General features: G+C 41.9%; 2 protein-coding genes across 7 annotated transcripts in view; one reads left to right on the top strand and one right to left on the bottom strand.

The window, feature by feature from the left end:
• The window catches only part of EPB41L5 (erythrocyte membrane protein band 4.1 like 5), a 115,065-nt gene that overhangs the window by 79,925 nt on the left and 18,226 nt on the right, over window positions 1–16,914 (top strand). For 2 of the 5 annotated variants that reach the window (XR_008446614.1, XR_008446615.1), the window contains exon 26: window positions 9,952–10,072. Coding sequence is in view for 3 of the 5 variants with exons in the window: in XM_054043289.1 (XP_053899264.1) it covers window positions 4,765–4,822 (58 nt within the window). In the remaining 2 variants the exon portion in view is untranslated. The other 3 variants (XM_054043289.1, XM_054043290.1, XM_054043291.1) reach the window with 2 other exon arrangements.
• LOC128845079 (uncharacterized) overlaps window positions 13,449–16,914 on the bottom strand; it is a 79,694-nt gene continuing 76,228 nt past the window's right edge. For both annotated transcript variants that reach the window (XM_054043296.1, XM_054043295.1), the window contains 2 exons: window positions 16,593–16,779; window positions 13,449–15,923 (listed from right to left, as the gene is read on the bottom strand). In XM_054043296.1, coding sequence (XP_053899271.1) covers window positions 15,224–15,923; window positions 16,593–16,779 — 887 coding nt within the window. In that variant the 3' untranslated portion in view covers window positions 13,449–15,223. The remainder of the gene's footprint in view (window positions 15,924–16,592; window positions 16,780–16,914) is intronic.

The following is a 16,914-nucleotide window of genomic DNA, read 5'->3' as shown; positions in this document are numbered from 1 at the left end:
TATTCAAGATGTGGGCGTACCACGGATTTATATAGAGGCAATATGATATTTTCTGTCTTTTTATCTATCCCTTTCTTAATGATTCCCAACATTCTGTTCGCTTTTTTGACTGCCGCTGCACATTGAGTGGATGTTTTCAGAGAACTAGCCACAATGACTCCAAGATCTCTTTCTTGAGTGGTAACAGCTAATTTAGATCCCATCATTTTACATGTATAGTTGGGATCATGTTTTCCAATGTGCATTACTTTGCATTTATCAACATTAAATTTCATCTGCTATTTTGTTGTCCAGTCATCCAGTTTTGAGAGATCCTTTTGTAGCTCTTCACAGTCTGCCTGGGACTTAACTGTCTTGAGTAGCTTTGTATCATCTGCAAATTTTGACACGTCACTGTTTACCCCTTTTTCCAGATCATTTATGAATATGTTAAATAGGACTGGGCCCAGTACAGACTCCTGGGAGACACCACTATTTACCTCTCTCCATTCTGAAAACTGACCATTTATTCCTACCCTATCATTTAACCAGTTACCAATCCATGTGAGAACCTTCCCTCTTATCCCATGACTGTTTACTTTGCTTAAGAGCCTTGGCGAGGGACCTTGTCAAAGTCTTTCTGAAAATCTAAATACACTATATCCACTGAATTCCTCCTTGTCCACATGCTTGTTGACCCCCTCGAAGAATTCTAGTAGATTGGTGAGGCATAATTTCCCTTTACAAAAACCATTTTGACTATTCCCCGGCAAATTATGTTAATCTAGGTGTCTGACAATTTTGTTCTTTACTATTTGTTTCAACCAATTTCCCTGGTACTAGAGTCAGGTTTACTGGCCTATAATTGCTGGGGTCACCTCTGGAGCCCTTTTTAAAAATTGGCATCACATTACCTATCCTCCAGTCATTTGGTACAGAAGCTGATTTAAATGATAGGTTACAGACTACGGTTAGTAGTCCTGCAATTTCACATTTGAGTTCCTTCAGAACTCTTGGGTGAATACCATCTGGCCCTGGTGACTTATTACTGTTTAGTTTATCAATTTGTTCAAAAACCTCCTCTAATGACACCTCAATCTGGGACAGTTCCTCAGATTTGTCACCTAAAAAGAATGGAGGTTTGGGAATCTCCCTCACATCCTCAACCGTGAAGACTGATGCAAAGAATTCATTTAGTTTCTGCACAATGGCCTTATCATCCTTGAGTGCTCCTTTAGCACCTCGATTGTCCAGTGGGCCCACTGGTTGTTTAGCAGCTTCCTGCTTCTGATATACTTTAAAAAAAAAAATTGCTATTACTTTTTGAGTCTTTAGCTAGCTGTTCTTCAAATTCTCTTTTGGCTTTCCTACTTATATTTTTACACTTCATTTGCCAGAGTTTATGCTCCTTTCTATTTTCCTCACTAGGATTTAACTTCCACTTTTTAAAGGATGCCTTTTTGCCTCTCACTGCTTCTTTTACTTTGTTGTTTAGCCACGGTGGCTCTTTTTTGGTTCTCTTACTATGTTCTTTAAATTTGGGTATTCATTTAAGTTGAGCCTTATTATGGTGTCTTTAAAAGCCTTGTTATGGTGTCTTTAAAAAATTTCCATGCAGCTTTCAGGGATTTCACTTTAGGTACTGTATCTTTTAATTTCAGTTTAACTAACCTCCTCATTTTTGTGTAGTTCCCCTTTCTGAAATTAAATGCTACAGTGTTGGGCCGCTGTGGTGTTTTCCCCGCCACAGGGACGTTACATTTAATTATATTATGGTCACTATTACCAAGGGGTCCAGCTATATTCACCTCTGGGACCTGATCCTGTGCTCCACTTAAGACTAAATCAAGAATTGCCTCTCCTCTTGTGGGTTCCAGGACTAGTACCCCAAGAAGCAGTCATTTAAGATGTCAAGAAACACTATCTCTGTATCCCGTTCTGAGGTGACATGTACCCAGTCAATATGGGGATAGTTGAAATCCCCCATTATTATTGAGTTTTTTAGTTTAATAGCCTCTTTAATCTCCCTGAGCATCTCACAGTCATTATCACCATCCTGGTCAGGTGGTTGGTAATATATCTCTACTGCTATATTTTTATTATTTGAGCATTGAATTACTATCCATAGAGATTCTGTGATACAGTTTGGTTCATTTCAGATTTAAAAGCATGTTGTAAATGAGAACAAATCTAGATCTCATAATTAGATATTTGGTCAGAACTGTTGCCAGAAATTCTTCAACTGAGTGTATACAATCTCCAGCCCTTGCCTTCATTTTTTTTCCAATTCACTTTGCAAGCCAATAAAATGTGCTGATTATCATCAAAGTTGTAAAAGCCCCATGCTTCTGATCTTTAAAAAAAGAATTCCTATTTTGCCATACTGCTCCTGATAATGTCCACCCACCCCCTCTTGAAATTGTTTTGTAATGAACATTTTCCTCTGATCATAGGCAACTCTGACTAAATCAGGAAATGTATTTATTTCTTTAAGCCAAAGAATACTCCTTTGACTTCAAATTAACAACATAATATGTTGTTTTTTTCCCTCTGTGGAGGAAAAGGACAGAATTAACGCACAAAAAAGTTTGCTTAGAGCACTGATCAGAGACCCCTTCCACATGAAAGGACCTAACAGATTCAGCGTTGGACATGTCCATATCCAAGTTAAAGGAAGAATAATCTGGGCCTCAGCTCTGTCAGCTGTTCTGTGCAGATGTACCCCCATCCATACACAGATTGGTGTAGCCTCTGTGTTATGTACGTTTGTTATGAGATTTACAAACATCTCTCCCTTGCGATGCAGGTGCACATGTACCTGTGTATGGAATCCTAGGAGTGGTGTAGATTAATCAGTTTCAGAATGCAAAAAGATTTCCTCTTTACATGATTTTGAATCTACATCTGTCTCTCTCTTTGATCTCCAAATTAACAGTTTGTGGCATTTTAAGAATCAAACTTTACCTCTAAGCACTTTGAGATCTATAGATGTAAAACTCAATACAAGGGCTAAGTATTGTGTATTATTATTGAAATAAGCTAATTGCTTGAGGGGTCTTTGAGGTTTTAACAGCACTCATAGGAACGTCCAAATCAGAAACATTTGCATTCACTGTCAGAATGCTATTACACATTCATTGGATCAGGGATGGGGTGGGAGAAGGGTTGATGCAGAGAAATAACCACATGTGTACGTGTGTTATGGGTTCATGATGAGAGTAAAAAGTGTCCAAGCGAACTTGGAATTACTTCATTCTTCTGACACCTTTAGGTGATATTATAGCTATAATTATTATTGCCCAAAATATAAAAATCAGGCAACCACTAACAGACCCCAAAAGAGGAACTCTGCATAAAATGTCTGTCAAGCACAGATGGCAGTTATTATAGAGAGCAGCACTGTTACAAATACTCAGCAGAAAATCCTTGCCTCTATCACTCAGGCCATTCATTTAAAAAGAGGGTTCTAGCCACACTCCCCAAATGGAAACATCACTGTAGGCAAAAATACCGGAGAGGAAGAAAACCTCATAATCGGCCTCAACACATGGGTCAGATTTCAGTTTCTGAGAGCAAGGATTTCAGTATCACTATGCAAACAAGGCCACCAAACCTCCAACACCAAAAACAATGAGCATGTTTCTCTCCTTGACATGGTTAACTCCTCTGATGCCAGGGAGGGGACTACTAACTGGAAGGCAGACAACAGGAGCCCATTGGTAGGTGACTCTTCTCCCCCATGGATCACATGCTAGTTGGGTACTTGGAGTAGCAGGGCTTTCTGTGATTCTCAGCATGGCAGTTCCCACTCTGAGTTTCAGCTCAGTGGATTTTTCTTCTGTTTTGTACTTCACTACCAATAAAGATTCTGCAACCAGGTCTCAGCTGGCAGTGCTGTTGCTGATGCACAAGGCAAAATCCATTCCAACTTGTCCTTCTGCAGCTGGTCCCTTTTGGAGAAAATAGAAAGGTCTGTTCCTCCTCCCAGTTATTATACAAAGGGAACGCAACCACTGAAAACAACCAACACAAATCTGGATCTTAGACGTTTGCTGCATTACCATGGAAGCTGCTAACGTTCATAGTTCTCTTTCAAGCAGAAGTAAACAATGTGCAACATTGCCTGCTCTCAGAAATAAATACAACTCCTAACGGGCAGGTATCTACACCCCAAACATAGGCCCTTACTGAAGTTTGTTGGAATCTCAGAGGAGAAGCTATGGAGACTGAACTGCCCTTCATCCCTAGGGACCTCTCCAGGTCCCAGGTGAGATGCACTGCTGAGCTAGTGTGGGGAAAGATGGTACTGCTGCTACTTCACCGGCATACCAGTACAGGTGCAGTACAACTGTCACCCTGGCTCCTTTCACATGCAGTTGACTCACTTCAGATGAAAAAATAACGTGCCTTAAATTAGCATTAAAAATCTGCACCCTTCCCTGCAGTCAGATTTGGAGCAGAGTTAAACCATGCTAGTGTGTGTTGGTCTTGGAAGTCCAGGTGTGCCGAGACATCATAGTGCTAATCGTTCTTCTGAACCTTCCTCTTGAGCAGCCAAGAATGTAGGCTAGCTACTAGGTGTACTTCAGGCAGCAGACGGTATCCTTTTCTCCTCAGCAGCTGTGAGCTCTTACCATCCAGTCAGTGCCAGCTTTCCATAGAGTTGTTGGAGCACAGCTAAACTCATGGTCTTTGCCCCAGTAGTAGCATCCTGCACTCCTCCCAGCAGATGGTTCCATGGAAGAGCATATTTACAGGGTCTTTGCTTTGCTTTCCTCTCTTTAGCCCCGTCACGGAGGATCCTGCGATAAAGCCGAAATGTTTACTCACCACTGAACTCTGAGAGGAGGGAGCTTCAGTGCTTCCAATCTGCTGAAAACTCAAACCTTCTAGCATCTTCAAGGAGCCCTTTGGAAGGACCTACCTGGGATTAAGCTCTTGCTGGATGTGGCCACAAATGACCAGCTGCTTTGCTGAGAATCTGGAGGGAAACGTTCATCTTTATTGAAGTTCAGATAGAACTATAGTATAAACTAGGATGTAAAGCTTCAAGGATGCATGAGCTTCTCTCAGGAGCGATGAAACACACACTGGAACTAGTTCTGGGCATGAATAACGAAATCTAGGAGTGTTCTATCCATATTCGACTTAGTCTCCTTACTTTTTACTGCTTCATAGATGGAAAGTGTTCATCTGATATCAGCCCACTAGCTTTGTGAAAAGTCATGGCCCAGAGCTTCATAACTTGACACTTGGGGAAATTAGAAGAACTTCTAGGGCCACCTGCTGGTTATGAATATAAATGGTGACTAATAGCGATAATGGTAATTTTATACAGTCAAGGCCATTCTTTTCTGTGTGAATGTCCCTTCTCTGTTTTTCTTTGTACCAACGTGGACAAGCCTTCTTGGCCTTAACCCCCTTTGTAGTCTTTGCACCTTCTCTTTACAGCACCTGGAGAGAACTGAAAATCCAGCCCATGGGTGCACATTTACCCCAGTAACTGGATTTAAGCTGCTCTTCATACCCAGAGAAAGGAAGAATTCTTCTGCCAAACAGTTTAGGATTCCCAGAGAAAGGTAGGGAGGTCCCATATTTTGCCCCAGGTATCTTCATTTCCTAGAAGACTTAGCAAACATGTTTTGATGTATTTTAAGCCATAGATATGCATCCTAGTTTGGATCCTAAAGCGAGACCTATGGATGAAGGGCATGAACACTGGGACTCTCCAAAGGCTGGTCTCTGTTATATATTTTAGGGCTAGGAGGGACTTTTCATTGTTCATCTTGGTTTGGTGGGTGTTTCCAGCTGCTGTTGTTTAGGAACACTCGACTAGCTTGTTAGTGACACAAGTGTACAAACAGAACAGTTAATATCCCGCCTGTATTCAGTTCCAAACTTCAATATCAGGTGTGGATGGGAGTGAGAGTGGAAAGAGGTCAGCTGGGGACAGAATGAGGATCAAGGGTCAAATGTCTCCTAATGGCAATTCACCCATTTGGATAGGTGGAAGGTAGGAGCATTTGTGCAAGAATGGTGACCGGACTACACACTGCAAAGTGCTGACCTTCCTGTACTAATGGTAAACGTGTTTGTTACCACGTACTAAGGAGGATTAAGATACAGACAGTAGGTCAGCTTGAAGAGACCATTAGGGCTGCTGGCAATAGGGTCCCCAGCAGAAACCACACAGATGAGTATTTAGATACTATGGTGACGAATGCCATAGAAAACTTTTAACAAAAGGTCAAAGGAAAGCAAAAAATGGGAGCCCAATTGGACAATAATTTGATGTCCTTTATCATGCCAGGGTCCTAACAGGAATGCCTGGTTGAAATAGCAAGGGGGCTAGGTTTCTGTGTTTGTGACTGTAGTGCTGTATTTTATAAATATTTACATGCAGATAGTTCATGTTGGCGGAAACACTTTTAAAGACAATTCTTAAACTTTTGCCCAATTTCACTCCTGCACATTTCTAAATGTGGAAAATTAAAAACTGGACTAAACCACTGTAGTGGTGTGAGAGAATGGGTTAGTTTTGGGCTGGTTTTCCCCTCAGCGTAACAGAGTTTGCTGCTGCTGAATGTGGCTGGTTCTGTCAGGGGCTTGTGCTTGTGTCTGCAAGATGCTTATTGAGAGTAATGTTGTTAAAGAAGGAATGGCTCATTGTACATGGCCCACTGTTTCTCCTCAGTCTCTTCTCCCCTCTTCCCCCTCCAAAAAATAAAATAAAATACAGCCTTACATAGGGAAGAATAGAAAACATAAGTAGCAGTGGGGCTTGGAAGACCAGCCCGTGACTGTGCGTGGATAGTGGTTCCCAGGCACTGCTACAGGAACCAGTGCTAGGGATTTGTGACTGGTACCACAGGTTTTCCCACGCACTGATTGTGAGAGGAATTGAGCTGCCCAAGTCCTCACTGACTCCAGCACTTCTCATCCTCAAAGTGAACTTCTGTCATAGGCCAAATGTGGTGGTTCTGCTCACTCCCCATTCAACTGTATCCACTGTAGTAGAGCTCTGGATTGTTTACTCTTCATGCCCAAGCTTTGTTGCAGGGTAGAATAGATATGGCTTCCTGGCTCATATCTTAGTCTGGGTTACTACATTTGCCCAAAAAGGTTGCTTCAGCAATGGGAAGCTACAGGTGCAGGAACAAAGCCATTACTGTGATGGAGAAACTTGGCACTTCCTGTTAACCTGTTTGCCCAGTAGCATCACCTGCCAGAGAGATTTGTTGGTTTTGTCAACAAACAGAAGACTGTAGAATTTTAATTTAAAACAAGTTGTTAATTGATACAGCAGGTTGAGGTGAACTGTGCACTAGCCATAAGAGCCTCTTAACAAAATAAAATAATTAAGCATAGAGCATAGTATGTGCAGTCCCTACCCAGTGACCATCTGTGTCCAATAAATTATACATGGTGGTGAAAATATTGTGCCCCTAAAATCTAAATAATTTAATGCTGAATTAATTAGTGTGATCTTTTTAATCCCTTCTGTGGCCAAGATTTTTCCAAAGTAACTAGTGATTTTCAATGCCTGCATTTTGGTGCCCAGCTTCAGTTATTTGGGATGAAATCTTGGCCCCATTGAAGTCAGTGGCAAAACTCCTAATGACTTACAGAGGGACAAGGATTTTACCATTAATTTTCAGAGAGTGAGTGCTCCCCACTTGCTGAAAATTAGGGCCTTTTAAATATCAAGTTGGGCACCCACAATTGCTAGTCACTCTGGAAAATTGTGACCTGTAAATCCTATTCTGTTCCAATGATGATCTGACGCTTATAGTTTTGTTTCACTAAAATGTTACTTACAAAATGGCAGATGTAAGTGCAGTAGCCATGATTGGCTGTTGAATCCGTATTGTAACATTACAGAGGACCCATATTTACCAAAACAAAGAAAAATACAGGAACCGTGAAACCTACAGAGTATCAATTACTGCCTTTCGTCCACTCAGAAGGGGACATTTCTTATCATTTCTTGTTTTCAACTGGTTGTGTAGAAGGCCCAGCTAGCCTGTAAAATGTTGCCCATTGGCATTTAGTTATTTTAACTTGAGTGATTCATCTATAAAATTCTGCCGTCCAGGTTTTGAATTTGTTGTTCGGACATTTGATGACATTGTTGAACAGTTACAAAGTACAGCAAAACAGCCCTTTTAAAATTTGAAAAGAGTGAGAAATAGGCAATTTGTACCACCCAATATGTGGCGTTCAAAGAGGGAAAAACCCAGTTTCCAGAACCAAGGAGTTTATTTCCATTTGAATTACAAAACTATCACCCCACTTTTTACTGATGCTTATTCCAGTTTATAGTAAGTAATTAAATGTTGCATTTTGCCTCTTCTTTTACTATGTTGGTGTTTAGTTTCTAGATATCAAACAGAGCGCAGGATCTTGGAGACCAAAACCACAGGCCTCTTTACCACTTTAACTATGGCTCTGCTAGTAAGAAAGACAGTATAAAGCAGTACTTACACATTAGCCAGTTACAGGACATACGCAAGGATGAATTTCTTCAAATTTGAGCATTAGCCTATGTAGCACAGTAGGACTTTATTTTGGACTGTTATTTGAACAAATAACTTTGGGAAGGAAAAACTTCCTGCTCCAGGAAAGAGACTCTGGATCATAGCCCAGTTCAAATTTGGGTTTCGTTCTACAGCCTCTTCTTTTCAGTCTTGTTCCCCTTCCCAGTCTCTCCCCTGCCCCACACCTCGCTTTTTGTCTTCAGCACATTCCTGCCTCTTGCAGGAGATGCTGTACTACGCGATCATCCTTCCCCTTCACAAGCAGCATGGGGCTATCTTGTCAAGTACTAAACGTGCGCTGCTAGAAACCAAACCTGCTATAGGTCAGGGCATTCACCTAGCAGGTGTCTCTCTTGACCAACTGTCAGCCCAACACCTTGTCATGTGAGATGTCTTATCAGAACTTCTTGGATTAGCAGCAAACTCTGTTAGCACTACTCTGTCACACCCACGGCTTTTCACAAATAGCTGGACAATAGTACATTTTTATTTAAAAAATCCTTGTCGTTAATGGCCTTTTAATGATGCAAGTGTAACCCAGTTTAACACAGAGTAGCAAAGAGCATGGGTTGCACAAGATGACTCATCAGAGGCATGTTTAAAAATTTCTATAACAGAACAGCCATTTGAAAATGTGAAAAGCTGGGAGCCACATTATGGTCTGCTAAGCTCTGGGAGTTGTTTTCTGGCCCAGAGCAGTCCTCCTTCTACCTGAATCTTTCTTAGGACTTTAGAAATATTGCAAGCCCCTTACTCCAATGCATTAAAATTAAATGACTTTTGTAAGCACACTAGGTTTTTATGATTAGAGAGCGAAATCCAGGCAGTTTGAAGAGTCTGCATTTGAGACCTGTGATCTGGAACACTCGGCATTAGCATTTGACACTGGGCATCAGTATGTTCCCCTTCAGCTCACGTGCTGAAGCCCCATGTAACTGTTCGCGGTAGGGAGCGGGTATTGCACAATGTGGGAGGAAGGTAGGAGTCTTCTGTGAGGTTCTCAGCCATTTTACTTTCTGGCTGAGCACTTCATTTCTCTGGTTTCCTCCTACACACACACAACTAATTACACTTAACTGGACAAATGTATTTCGAAGTATGCAAGAATATTTTTTAGCTAGAGAGTTTTGTTAATCACCCTAGCTACTGTATTTTTACGTTTTATATGTAAAGCTTGACAATAGCTCAACGTATAATTTATTTGTTTTTTATAAAGTTCACCCTCCTGCTTCACGACAATAGCCAATGTATAAACTGTATTAGAGGCACTGCACTGAGCTTCGTATTGCGTCTGTACATGGGAACAAGAACTGTGATTTGTAGTCCACTCAGAATCAATTGTGAATTGTTTTTATTGTAGTTTTCTCTTAAATATACCACATCTGTGCAAAACAGTCTCCCAGAGTCATCTTTCCTTCGAATGTCACTTCCACAGAATTGTAAGGCAGCGAATGTGACTTTAGCAGGACAGGCTCGCCAAGAGTCGGTGTAAGAAATTAACCATCGGAGATCAAAAGACTGCTCCAGTGAAACCAAAGCAAAGGGGCTTTTTGCAGGTAAACGGTATGACTGTCAAACACTCTATCCTTGTTATAGTTCGTGTATCATCTATAATAAAGCTTTAGCCCCAGCCAGTACAAGCCACATGTTTCTCCCCAAATGTTAAGGTTTGCTGGCAGCCCCTTGCTTGAAATAGCGTTGCTGAAGATACTCTGTTCATGGAAAGACTTTTAACTCATACTCGGCTAAATAAGTTAAGACTCTGACCCCCATCGCAGACTTGTCTGTGACCGTTTTGTGACTAAAACTAAAATGCAATTTAAGTAAGATATATTAAAACATGTGGATAACTCAGAGTATTAAGTGCCAGATTTTTTAATGGGGCCTATTGGCAAAACATTTGTGAAAAACTGGCTATTTAAGTGTGTAAATGGGAGCCTGAACACGTTTGAAACCTCTGTCACAGGGTGCACTCACTGCTGGTGGTGCTTCCTCCTGGTCGCACTGGGGATTAACTCAGGTGTTGTACTCTCCTCAGGCAGTGTCCCTCCCGGCATCCTCTCACCCTGCAGACCCTCCTCTTCGTGACTCATTCCTCCAGCCAGGTCATGGTGTGTTTGCCTCTTCTGGGGGAAGTGGGGGTGTTACCCAAAGTCTTTCCACAATGTATCAGGCAGTCCATTGTCCTCTGCCTGTTGATGCCACATCCCTAGTGGCTGGTAGAGGAACCTGGGCCTACCTCTGCTCCAGCTCAGGGGCCCTTCCGTCAGCAGCCAAGGCCTGCAGGGCCCTGCTTTGCTGCTTCCCCCCTGAGCCTCTCCTACCTTCCTGGCTTCCCCCTCTGGGTTCACCAGCCTCCCAACTCCCTCTTCCCAGGGAGTGCCTGCTGCCCCTTTCCATTGCTAGCTCCTGGGTTTTATATAAGCCCCTCCTGTTTCTGTCCTACTGAGTCAGCTCCCAGTCAATTCCCTGGCTGCTCCTCCAGGTGCAGCCTGTGGAATTAATTAGCCCACCTGGCCGTCTTAACCCCTTCCAGTCTTGTGTGCGCTAGACACCCCATCACAGTCCCTAAATGTACAGCTTAGTTGGAGGTTTATAATATCTCTTTTTTTATTACTAGTTCCTTAGCCCAAGGTAAAGACTTGGAGATGTCAAAAAAAAAAAAAAGGGGGGGGGGACTTGGGGGGGCTGGAAGACCTGTTTGTAGACAAACAAACATAGGCCAATTATTGCTAATTAAATTCAGGAAAGTGTCAAAATAAATGGCATTCTTTTTTTGCTCGCACTCTCTCCCCTTTCACAGCTACATCCATTTAAGAACATGACTCCCAAGAAGGCGCTTCTGCTTACCCCTTACTGGAAAAATGTGAGAGCTGAGCAGGTCAAAATTGTCCTTTAGCCATGTAATTAAAGGGAAGAGTGGGTTAAATCAGAAGGAAGTGAAGAGCTCTAGCAAAAGCTACAAAGTTTCCATGTCCTCTAACTCAACTATATTTTTCAAACCTGCTCTAAAGTTTATAACAAAATCATGAAACAGGTTGACTTAACATACTTTTATTGAATTAGAAAACGTACATTTACTTTTGCCTCTTATCATTCACAATAAAATGTCCATTTTGCAGCTAACTGCCTTGCCCTCGATATTGATACACAGTTTCTTCTGTTGCTCAGAAGTAGCCAATGGTAAACAAAGAATCAGAATATTCTGACCTAATGTAGATTTACTGTGTCTTACAAAAAGTTATTAAATCAATAAGGATTTGTTCTTATATCTTAATTCTATAAATATACTAGACTTTAAAATAGTCTCACTTTTCAAGCTATAACAATACATTTGCAGTTCCAGAACAGGTTAATACAAATAGCCTGGTTATACCCTTTCACTTTATAAAGTGAGTGTACTGCTTAGGAAATGTTTCAAGCATTGGAAAATAGTATGTTTAGGCAGTGAAGAGGTCCAGAACAGATGGCAGCAGTGCAAACTTCTGCCACGCTGGCCTGCTCCCTGTGCTTAAGTGAGCAGCTCTAGTGGAGAAATGAGTCCCTTCACCCGACTTGCCAACAAAGATGCTAATGGCGGTGATAGCTACTAACTGGAGCTAATCCACTGATTATTTCACACAGACCACTGCAGTGCCACCAGATGGTAATGACTTTTGGTCATTACTAACTTGGGCCAGAGTTAAACGAATGACAATTCGTGAATCCTTGCCAAACGCATATATAGATAGGGTGAGCAGCTGTAACGGGGTTATGGAGCGTTTTGTTCAAGTCGGCTAACTTTTCCCCTCCTTTTAGAAATAAACATTTTCATTAAAAATCTTACTAGGTAACAAGCAAGGGGAAGGGTGACGCTATTCAAGGTTTCTGGAAAACATTACCGCAGCCATTAACTACAGTAACTGTTACTAAGGCACTGAAATGCAAGCTGCTCCAGTTGATAGTAATGCAGTGCTGAAAGCAAATATTGCTTACTGAGGGCTCAGTTCAAGCTGCTTGCAGCAGGCTAGGAATACAAACATTCATGGCAAAAAGGCACGCGTGCCCCCGCAGAGGAGAGCTCTTGTCTGTAAGGGACTGTGACGCACAAGGCTGATCTCTTTGAATTTCAAAACCTCCCTTCCAGGATCAAATCACATTTGATTTTAAAGATTTAGAAGCAAGACAGCCAGCGAATGAACAGTCTCTGCTGGCATCTAGGGGTGATCTACAGCTGCCCTTTGCAGCTACATACCCCTTCCCTCCCCAGTCAATCCTAGAGAAGATAAAAGTCAATATGGTCCATACAGCTCACTCTGGCTGACATAAAAACAGACCCATCAGTAAGCCAGGGAAAAACATGCATCTGATTTAAGATTAGTGGGCTCTGCCTATGCTTAACTCTGATGTCACTGAGCCCAATTGTTAGGGAGCTGGGTTCAGTCAGAGCCTGCGCTGTAACCAGTCACTTCACACCAACCCAAAAGATAGCACATATATACATCTCTACTGAAGACTTGAGACTGTTTTGTGGGTCTAGGCAATCCTAGAGGCTCCTGGAACCTCCACCGTCTAATCAGTGGTTGGAAATGTGTCTGTGTCAAAAGAGGTAAATTCCTTGTTTGATGTTTAGAATGTGTAAAAATAAGTCCGTGATTCAGACTAGAAACCCCTTTATAGAAAATCACGAATTAGAGCGTAGAAAAGTAATGGAGGCTTAGTACAGTAGAACCTCAGTTACGAACAGACCTCTCAACCACATGCCTCGTTTGGAAAGAACATACTCAGGCAACAGCAGACAAAAAAAAGCAAGTACAGTATTCTGTTAAACATAAACTACTAAAAAAAGACAGGGAAAGCAGCATTTGTCTTCTGCATAGTAAAGTTTCAAAGTTGTATTAAGTCACTGTTCAGTTGTAAACGTTTGAAAGAACCACCATTCAAACAAGTTACAAACAACTTCCATTCCCGAGGTGTTTGTAACTCTGAGGTTCTCCTGTACTCTGATGGTGTAGTTAGAACTGTTCCTTTTCCAGATGTAGGAATTAATGTACATCTCAGCTGCCTTCACAGCGATCTGAAATAATTCCATGGTTACGCAACTTACTACCCTCCTCCAACCCAGTATTTGGATTAAGTACCTGGTATTAAAATAACACTGCTACCAGTATCGTTAAAAGTTTGACTTCAGTAATAAGAGAAGCTAAAGATTAACCATTAAGTTAAATAACTCTGTAGTGAATTTATATGGAAATATCAAATAGCTCTGTGGGCTAGGCTGACAAATACATGATATAAAGGCAGAAGTTTTGTGACAGTATTTTAAAAAGTGATACATCTAGTTAATGAAACTAGATGGAGGGGGATTTTTTTAAATATACTAAAATCCTAAATAAAATGAGGGCCCAAACACTTTTGCCATATATCTGCACCTCATTCATTTATGCTACATTTGGCCTTCGTTACAAGTTGCACATTCAGGGGTCATAAAAATACATTATTAAAAACATCATGAAGTTGAGAAAAATAGCCTGAACTTGCCAGGTACTGAATCTCCTGAAAAGTGCTGAATATCCCTAGTTGCCTTTGACTTCAGTGGCAATTGAGGGTGCTCCAAACTCTTCAGGTTCAGGCCATGAGATGGCAGCATCTGGCAAAAAATGTTTGCAATAGCTTGTGTATGTACATTCAGTACTTTTACCTTTCAACTTTTCCCAGCATTTGCAGGAGAGCCACTACTGAGTTCTATGGAGATGCTTTTTTTCTTTTCTTTGCACTCGCTGTAGAAGGGAAATGTGTGATATGCACTTTGCTATTTTAAGGTATGTGAAAACAGTTTTTTAAAAATGACAGAGCTGGAGGATTAAAGCAGAAATTAGAAAGGAAGTGGCATTTCCCCTTGACTCTGGCCCCAATTTTTGAGCTCTGTCAGCATGAACAGTTTCTCAGTCAGTTTTGTTGAACCAAAAAGCTCACTTAAAAGCTCTCTTTTTCCAGTAAGAAAATGTCCAAGCCTTTTATCATGTCCTTGGTCCTAGGATCTACCTTGCAGCACTATGTTATACCTTCCCCATGGCCACATATACTTCCTGCAGGATGGTGATCAGTACATCACAAAGTATTCAACTAGGGTCTAAGTACCACCAGGGCCTAACAATATAACTCCTTTGGTGTTATTGTCAGTCCCTGTGTTAATACAACTCAAGACCTCATTTGCTCATTTTATGGCTGCTGTATGCTGGTCTGTCTCTATTTCCAAAACCCCCAAATCTTCCATTTAAATAGCATAATACTGCTGCCCACTTGGCCCAGACAATTAGCCAATATTCAGGACCTTGGAGGTTTGTTTCAGTTAGAAGGATAAATTGGTAATATGAGTCAGGAATATTTTTTTGGTGCAATCTTGTTTCATTAAAGAGACTGAACACAAGGTCCTGTTTCCCTGAACACAGCAGAAATAAACAGGCAGATTCTTTATTAACAATTTCCAAGTCTTCCTCTGCAGCAAGCTCTCTCTCTGGGATCTCCTCACTTTCTTTTTGAACACATACACAGCTTGCCAAATAATCTTCATGAACCACGACTGTATAAAAAGTTCAGGTCAGTTATTAGGAAGACTGTTTTTCACCCAGAATGTGCAGTAGGCCACTGAATATAATACTTCCTGGTTAGTTCTGCTGAGAAGCAGGTGGGAATGGCTCTCTTCTCCCTTCTTATGTGTATGTCATTTAAATGCTGTTCAGCTCCATTTGCCAGAGTGAGATTTCACAGAGACTGGACAGGGGCTTGCCCCCAATCAGGAGCAGCATATCAGGATGGTTGGTAACTGCCATGCTCCCAGGTCTCTCAGGCTGACAGTCAGTTCCTCTCCTGTTTTTTGTAACTTCAGCGGCAGTGAGACCTTGTTCTTGGGAAGCGATGAGGTGGGAGAGATGCTCATTTTTGGAAAATATGCTCTGTGCTTTGTCTGCGCACAGTTCTGCCTCGGAAGAGGTTTGGAATGAGCAAAAGCCCAATGGCTCCAGAGGCTGGCTAAAGGTTTTCATTTCTATCTCGTTGCCATCGTCATTGCTGAATGGTTGGTGTACAGGCTGCTGGCGAAAGTAGCCATGAAAATGGGCACACTGCTTTGAGACCGCCGCCAACTTTTGAGGCTCTTTCCCCTTTGGACACCAGTGATTGATGGGGGATACCCCAGAGAAACCTGGCGTCAGTTGGAAACCAACACCAATTCCCAGGATGCGGTGATACCTTTTAGAAGAAAGAATTACCTCTGTTGTACTAGCCAGTTTTTCCCATATCTGGGAACTGAAATGGTACTTCCACAAGCTGTTGTTAGGCCTAGAGTTTGAAATCCCTCCGCCAAAAGTCAGCATGGAGTCTTGAAAGACCACAGAAGAGTGTCCCACCACTTTTGGAGGACGTTGGCTAAACACAAGGACAGGCAACATTTAGTGCTTATAAGAACAACAAGAATATTAATTATTTCAGTTGGAAAAGAAAATGGTCATAACACTTCTGCCTGCCCTGGGGCATCAAAACTTTGTCCGGCTAAGAGCTGCTTTGGCAACTTGCCCAAAGATCAAGGATATTTTCCTGACATAAAATGCAGCAGACTGCAGCCACCTTCATCTTTATATGGAAGGGTGATCCACAGAGACAAGAGGTCCCAGGATGCAATGCTCCCTCTCAATCTGGACCGTTTTTACTTCGATTAAAATCGCAACATCCCACCCTGGGCCCAGTAGTCTCTGCAGCCTGCCTCTTCCTGTTAAAGATAAGGGCAACCAGAAGCCACACCATTTCCATCCTTGCTGTATTTCCCTGTGTCTCAAACTCAAATCCAAGGAACAGTGAAACCTGATCCAATGTAGTTAGCTTAAATCCCTAAGAAATCATAGAAATTGCAAAGATTTTCTTGTGTGTTACAAGGGTGAACAATTGTTCCAGGTATTCTATTCCTTAGTCCTCTGTCTAATTTTCAAAGATTCAAATACTTCCACTACTTTAAGCGCCGTTTGCCTGGATACAGTGCCATGGGTGGGGCCTCACTCTTCTCTCGCTAATTTAGTTAGTATGACAATGAATGAGGTTTACCTTGTTCTGATAGTGGACCACTTGCAGCTTGTAAAGTCCCACTTCCATAGGTCCCTCTGTTCACTCAGCCCCATCAGTCCTCCGAACAGGTACATGCCCGTGCCGTAAACCACAGCTGAGTGACCATGCCGGGGTCCTGGACCAGCGTCACAAGTCAGTGGAGATACCTGTGACCACTCTCCTGTATCTGAAAGCAAAAGGTAACATTACAGAGATATCAAAAATGTTTGATAACTGAGAAAAACAGTATTTAAAGACCAAAGCAACATGTAGCTATGAGGATAGTTTCATTTCCTCTCCATTCCCTAAAGTTAATCCGGCA

This window comes from Malaclemys terrapin, chromosome 11, assembly GCF_027887155.1.
Source record: "Malaclemys terrapin pileata isolate rMalTer1 chromosome 11, rMalTer1.hap1, whole genome shotgun sequence".
In the NCBI taxonomy this organism is placed as follows: Eukaryota; Metazoa; Chordata; order Testudines; family Emydidae; genus Malaclemys; species Malaclemys terrapin.
The sequence above is the reverse complement of the archived record's forward strand: the minus strand, read 5'-3'. Positions and strand labels throughout refer to the sequence as shown.